Consider the following 6,527-nt stretch of genomic DNA (forward strand, 5'->3'; position numbering starts at 1 on the left):
GCAGCCTGAGCTTGGCATCTAGAGGCCCTACCTCTGCCCTGCTCACTCCATTGTGAGTACATCAGCAGTGTGTGTGTTGAAAATGCTAAACCATATACTACACAGTGAGTGGGCTGTGGTTGGCTTCCCACCCCACTGTAGGCGTCCTGACTACAGTGGACGTAGATGGCTGTGGCACAAATAGACAAACCTCTTGGTCCTGTAGGGGAGCTGAGGGCAGGACCTGGGGATGTAGCTCAGTGTAGAGTGCTTGCCGAGCACACAAATGCCCTGGATTCTATCCCTAGCATTACCAGAAAGGAAAAGAAAAAAACAGATCTTCTCTAAAAGGAAAACTCAGAATTAACCTTTGAGGAGCCACCAGCCACATCCCAGAGGTTATGCCTACTGTGTCCACCAGTGAGGGCTGGGCCTCGGCTCCTCCTGACTTCCCCATGCTGGCCAAGGACAGACTTGTCCCCATGAGACATGGCAACTCCTGGGGCTTCATTTATGTTTCCCTGAGGACACATGCTGTCAGTGACAGTAGACAATGGTTTAGAGTGGCAAAAAGACTCCCCAAAGATACCATCCCAGCATCTTGATAGCACCAGAGTTGGTGACAACATAGCAGTAGTTACATGCTGAGTGCATGGTGCATCTGTTAACATGACTTCTGAGTAAAAACGAGAGGAATCAAAATGACACAAATGTCTGTGCTGGGACTTCAGAGCTGAAGGTACTGTTTTCCCTCCATCTGCCCGACTCCTTTTTCAACACATGACAGTCATGTGTGTGTACATGTTTCAACCAGTACTGACTGCTGTGGCAATTCCCATGGAGACGCCCCAGCTATCAGGGCCCAGGCTCTGGCCCACATTCCTGGGTCATCATCACACACAAGTTGTGCTGGCTGGTGGTGACCCTCTCTGACAGAGCTGCGCTTGACTGCTTCTTGGGCCTTCACTCTTCTCCCTGCCAGAATCTGAGAACAGGAGAGTGGTGCAGGCGGCTATCCAGGGAGGCCCAAGGCCAGCAGGTGGGAACCCACGGTCCACTCTGGCTTCCCACTGCCATTCTTCATCTACCCACCTCCAGAGACCAGCTCAAGGCCTCACTTTCCAGGCCAGCCCCCTCCATGTCCTAGAATATCTGTGAATGTCCTTAGTTGCCTCAATCAGGAGCTGATTGGCCCCACATGCAACAACCCCATGACCTGGGCCTTCTTCTCCAGCTTTGCAAGTGCTGAATACCAAGCTGCCCTCAGCAGGACCACCCTGGTTGTCCAGCAGCACCAAGAGTCCTTGGTCCCTGGACAGCCCCAGCTCAATGTGTGTAACCAGGCTGTCATGGTGAGTGGTCTGTGCATGCTGGGGCTTGCCTGTGCTTAGCTACTGCTGCCCATGCTAGAAGCTAGCTTCTGTTTTGAGGACACCTTGGCTCCTTGTACACATGAAGCTTAGCCTGACAAGGTGGACTCCAGCACCGTAGAGGAAGTCATCGTTTTGGGCAGTGTGGGAGGGAACTGACAGGGGCACTCCCCTAACACTAAGGACTGTTGAGGGTGATTGGCCTTACCTATTGCTTAGGGACTGGCTGCCCTGCTAAAGGGTTGTTCAGGACTGGATTGGACACAGCCTCCCCAGTTAGAGGGGCCATTAAGGAATGGCTTGCTCATTGCCTGTGTGCAGAATGTCACCAAAAGACTTTCCAGGGGGTTAACCTGTGCTGCTGGTGTTCGGCCTCTGGACAACTCTAGGTGGAGCAAGGAGTCCCCCAGTGAGGCCATGCCGCTCCATCCAATCTGCAGTACAGGCTTAGTTCAGTGAGTGACCACTGGGAGGAATACCTTCCTTTCCTAACACCTTGGTGTGTTTTTGCCTGGCTTCCCCTCCTTGGGAATGTTGCCCAGGATGTGGGCAGTTGTGTAAATTTCTGCCCTGAGGCTGTTGCATTGGGTCTCACTCTCCTTGCTGCTTGCTTGTGAGTTACAGACCCATCTGCTCCCTTTTCTGCAGGCCTGAGGCTGCTGTATAAGGAAAGCCCTGGGGCACCACGTTCCAGTAATTCAGAAAGGCATGGGGGTGTGTCTCTGCACTGCAGCCAAGTGGGTGGGTGACGTGGGAGGTCAATAGCCTATTAAATGCTCAGACCAGAAAATCCTGGATAACTGCAATTCATTTTCTTGAATTTTGTTTCCTAGAACTGGGCACCCCCAGGCTGTGAAAAGTTAGGGAAATGTCTGACACCTCCAGAGTCTGTCCCAGAGAAGTGCTCCTGGCCCCATTAGCCAAGACCAGAATCTCTAGCCAGCCCCATAAGTACCTGAGGACAGCAAGAGTGTGGCCTTGGAAGAGTCCAGCTGCCCTCTGCCCCACCACTGAATGGGCCGCCCCTCAACCTGTAGCAAGGTCCCAAAACAATGGCTGCTGGAGCACTGGCCCCGGAGTCCATCTTGTCGGCTCCTGTTGAGAAAGAAGCATCTCCAACTCCCCCTGCTGGCCTTGGTGGCCCAGTGCTGCAGCCCAGATCTGGAGGGCTGACACCTGGCCTCCTCCTAGTCACTGCATCTGTGGTAACCTTGGTGTTGTAGGCAAAAGTGAAGACTCAGTGCCCTGCAGAGAAGCCACCAACTACCCAGCCATCAGTGATCTCCCACCTCTTGAGTCATTCATTCTCCCTCTTCCTGATAGAGTACACTGCCCAGCCCAAAGGGAGAGCTGATGCCACTGCCCTGTGGAAATATGAAGGTGATATAATTCTAAGTGCCATAATTCAGTGGTGCCACATCTACTGCACCTGCCACCTGTCATGTGCAAGCCACCCAGTGCAACCTCTGAGACCCTTTCCCTGAAGGCTCACTGGACTTGGCCATGAGCTAATTTTCACATCTGTGCAATGACTGTCATGGCAAAGTTTGGAAAATAATAGACCAAGAGAGCAAGAATAAAGGAACAGGAGGTGCGTTAGCTCTGTCATTCTGGTTCTTAAAATGGATAGTGACGGCACATGCCTTTAACCCCAACGCCCGGGAGGCAAAGGCAGGTGGAGCTCTGTAGGCCAACCTGGTCTACATAGCGAGTTCCAGGCCAGCTGGAACTACAGGGAGACCCCATTTCAAACAAGACCCACCAGAGATTGTGTATTAGGAGACAATGCACCTTAGATTTCAGTGTACCTGTTGTGTGATCTTTTCTTGGGAAAAAAACATCTACTCCAACCAGAGCACCAACAACAGACCAAAGTAACCATTCTATCCAAATCCAGCTTGATGAACCAGTGAGTTTATTACAGGAGCATGGATGACCCCAGAGCAGCTGGATGATGGCTTCCCTATGGCTGCATCTGATGGCATCTCCCCTTCAGTTACCTTTCCATCCTGTTTATACTTTAGCACCTCCAGACACCAGTCAGATGGCAAAGCTGCCGTGGGGGCGGAGTTTCTGGAATCTCAGCTGAGGGTCTAATGGCCCTCCCAGGCCCTCTCCTGTGGGGAAACAACAGCCTGCACTGAGGAAACATGGCTGTGACGCTCAGTGGACAGCCTTCCACCACAGTGCCTGTGGGACCAGGGACTCTGCTGCAGATAGAAAGGTCTGCGCCCTCCAGGTGGGCCTCCTGGCTGGCTAAGCTCCATCATCCCCTGGGAGGTGGGGTCCCATTCAGGCAGGCCGGCCAGAGTGGGCCTCTCAGATCCGCTGCATCCTCCCGACGGTTCCCAGCGCTTCCCCTCCGCTGCAGGCCGTGCACATTGCAGTTGCGACCCTGGGCCCGAGACCATCTGCCAGTCTTTTCGGTTAGCTCCGGGAGCGTAGGGGCAGAGTGTCAGCTCCCTAGCACTGCGAACCGGAAGCACAGGACGCGAGGCAGGTGCGGGAGGCTGGCAGGGGAGGTGCAGGCCGGAAATAGGGCGAGCCGGAACCCCAAGGGGCACCGAGGTGAGGTCCCTTTCCTTCCCGTACGTCCTAGAGGTGAGGATGCGTCTGTTCAGTAGCGCAAGAAATGGCCATGCGTTTTCACTCCGATGTCACCTAGGGTGGTTTGAAATACACTACTTCCTGCCCGAGGCCACGCACCGGTCTCCTCCTCGCGGACGCCCCGCCCCGTCCTGGCCACGCCCAACCCCTTGAGTGCCCCGCCCACAGGACGCCCCGCCCCTCCTGGTAGGACTGGTCCTCAGTTGCGCCCGGCCAACTGCGCCACCGCTATCCTTCCCCTCCGCGCACGCGACCATGGCGGAACCTGAGCTGCAGCTGGTGGCGCGGCGCATCCGCAGCTTCCCCGACTTCCCCATCCCGGGCGTGCTATTCAGGTGTGGGCACGAGCCGGCTAGGCGTTGGCGCCGCGCTCCGGACTCCCGGCGTGGGCGCGTGGCCGGCCCGGGGATCCCGTGGGCCCCAGGCCGGACCAGTTCCGGGTCACCAGCCTGCCTCTGTTCCCAGGGACATCTCGCCTCTCTTGAAGGACCCGGATTCCTTCCGCGCTTCCATCCATCTCCTGGCCAGTCATCTGAAGACCAAGCACGGAGGCAAGATCGACTACATCGCAGGCGAGTGGCCGCGCCCGGCCTTGCCCGTCTCCCCTGCCCAGGCTCCCCCATCCTTCTTCCCTTCCTGTTCCCCGTAGCCTGTCCCACAGCCATTCCTTCCTTCATCACCCCCTGGCCCTCATCCCGCCGTTCTTCCCCTGGGCGTTGTCCAGTGAGTGACTACTCTCCCCCCTGCGGGACCACCTCTGACCTCTGATACCCTCACTGCCGGTTCCTGCTAGAGATGGCCTCTGCTGTACCCTCGAGTCCAGGGCTAGCCTTTCCTCTTACAGGGTGCAAGGTTGGCTAGCACTCTGAGAGCAGGGTTTGTGGCGTTCACGTGTGCTTTCACGTGCTTTTGGGGGTCCCCGGACCTTCAGATAGGTGACGGATATACTAGCATGGGATGAGCAAAGTATTTCCCAATCTGGTAGCCCTGGGACAGTGTTGACTATAGGGAAGGCCTCGGCAGGCCTCTACTGTCATTGCCGACAGCCTGGCTGCCTGAAGGACTGATTATCTCCCAAGACCCTCTGACCTGAATCCACTGGGCTACCTCCCTCTTGTTCAACCTCCATCCCCTTCAAGCTTGTGCTGGAACACCTACCTGTGTACCGGGCTCCATGTGTTGGAGGGAGGACCCCTGAGAGAACAGCGTAGCTTTGGCAAGTTTTGCTGCCCAGACCTGCTCAAGCTGCCCTGAAGGTGGCTCGGCTGTCTCCAGGGCCCACAGTGTTGCTGCCTCCCTCCTCTTCACCTCCTACTGACTCTTATTACACTCCAGGAATGTAATCACAGCTCAGGCCATGTGGAGATGGCATGGCCCCAGCACATGGAAGTGTTCCTGGGCAGATGTGGCCCTGACCTGTACAGAGGGCAGGTATCTCCAAGGCTAAGACGCTGCCCCATAGCCTTCAGCCTTCTAGCTGTCACCAAGACCTAGTGCACCTATCTCCATAGTGCTGTTGTCCCTCCAGCCCTGTCTTGTGGGGACCCCATGCTCCTTAGCTCCACCCAACACTCCCCTCATCCTGACAGGCCTAGACTCCAGGGGCTTCCTGTTTGGCCCCTCCCTGGCCCAGGAGCTGGGCCTGGGCTGTGTGCTCATCCGGAAGCGGGGGAAGCTGCCAGGCCCCACGGTGTCAGCCTCCTATGCACTGGAATATGGGAAGGTGAGCGGGCTGGGGGTAGCTAGAGGGGCAGGGCCAGGTCATTCCGCCAGTGTCCTTCACCTTACCTAGGAGAGTAAATTTGGGAGCTCGGAGGTTGAGATACCTGGTCAAGTTTACACAGCCTGGAAACTTAAGGGGCTAAGGGTGGAACCAGGTCTGGGGAGGTGGCCACTTAGATCCTAGGCTCTCACACTACTTCCTGTATGCAGGCTGAGCTGGAGATCCAGAAAGATGCCTTAGAACCTGGGCAGAAAGTGGTTGTCGTAGATGATCTCCTGGCCACTGGTGGTAAGAGCCACCCCAAGGCATACAATGGGTCCCAGGGGATCAGGCCCAGCCCTACCTTGGGTACTGAGGTGGTATTCCAGCTGAGCCTTGTAGCCTTTGACCACTTCTTCCTTTTACCTTTACCCCAGGAACCATGCGTGCGGCCTGTGAGCTGCTGGGCCAGCTACACGCTGAAGTGGTGGAGTGCGTGAGCCTGGTGGAGCTGACCTCGCTGAAAGGCAGGGAGAAGCTGGGGCCTGTGCCCGTCTTCTCTCTCCTGCAGTACGAATGACTGGGGCTGGATGGCTGCTGCACCCCCACCTAGCGTCTACAGCTGGACAGAGGCTCAGCCCTGGGCTCAGAAGTGGCTTCTGTGGGCCATCACCTGCCCTTCAGAGATTTTGTGTCCACTTGATTTATTGGTCAGCTGACCCCCATATCTATGGGCTGCCTGGGCCCTGTCTGTATTTTCTATAAATGCTAAAACCTGAGGCGCAGAGCAGGCTGTTACTGAAGTTATGGTGCTCACAACAATATCAGAGTAAAATGCTTTGCTACACCTGTGTTTCCTGTCATCCTGC

The 6,527-nt window shown here is 56.1% G+C and overlaps 1 protein-coding gene and 1 long non-coding RNA gene across 2 annotated transcripts; both read left to right on the plus strand.

Annotated features, from left to right (window-relative positions):
• Positions 1 to 478: 478 nt before the first annotated feature.
• On the plus strand, positions 479 to 2,948 carry LOC108491642. Its single transcript, XR_001872844.2, has 2 exons — positions 479 to 1,331; positions 2,183 to 2,948. It is a non-coding gene; the product is annotated as an uncharacterized LOC108491642 (long non-coding RNA).
• Positions 2,949 to 4,124: 1,176 nt separating this feature from the next.
• On the plus strand, positions 4,125 to 6,505 carry LOC103747463 (adenine phosphoribosyltransferase). The gene is made up of 5 exons (XM_008849917.3): positions 4,125 to 4,291; positions 4,422 to 4,528; positions 5,546 to 5,679; positions 5,889 to 5,967; positions 6,096 to 6,505. Exons 1-5 carry the CDS (start codon positions 4,212 to 4,214, stop codon positions 6,236 to 6,238), a joined length of 543 nt encoding a protein of 180 aa, XP_008848139.1. The 5' UTR covers positions 4,125 to 4,211; the 3' UTR covers positions 6,239 to 6,505.
• The last annotated feature ends 22 nt before the right edge of the window (positions 6,506 to 6,527 follow it).

This window comes from Nannospalax galili, unplaced genomic scaffold (assembly GCF_000622305.1).
Source record: "Nannospalax galili isolate Female #2095 unplaced genomic scaffold, S.galili_v1.0 scaffold23785, whole genome shotgun sequence".
In the NCBI taxonomy this organism is placed as follows: Eukaryota; Metazoa; Chordata; class Mammalia; order Rodentia; family Spalacidae; genus Nannospalax; species Nannospalax galili.

Excerpts from the sequence above, each read along its gene's own strand:
- LOC103747463 (XM_008849917.3), top strand. The coding sequence starts at position 4,212 with ATGGCGGAACCTGAGCTGCAGCTGGTGGCGCGGCGCATCCGCAGCTTC. Across the intron at positions 4,292-4,421 it reads ATCCCGGGCGTGCTATTCAG|GGACATCTCGCCTCTCTTGA; the intron begins GTGTGGGCACGA and ends CTCTGTTCCCAG. Across the intron at positions 5,968-6,095 it reads TGATCTCCTGGCCACTGGTG|GAACCATGCGTGCGGCCTGT; the intron begins GTAAGAGCCACC and ends CCTTTACCCCAG.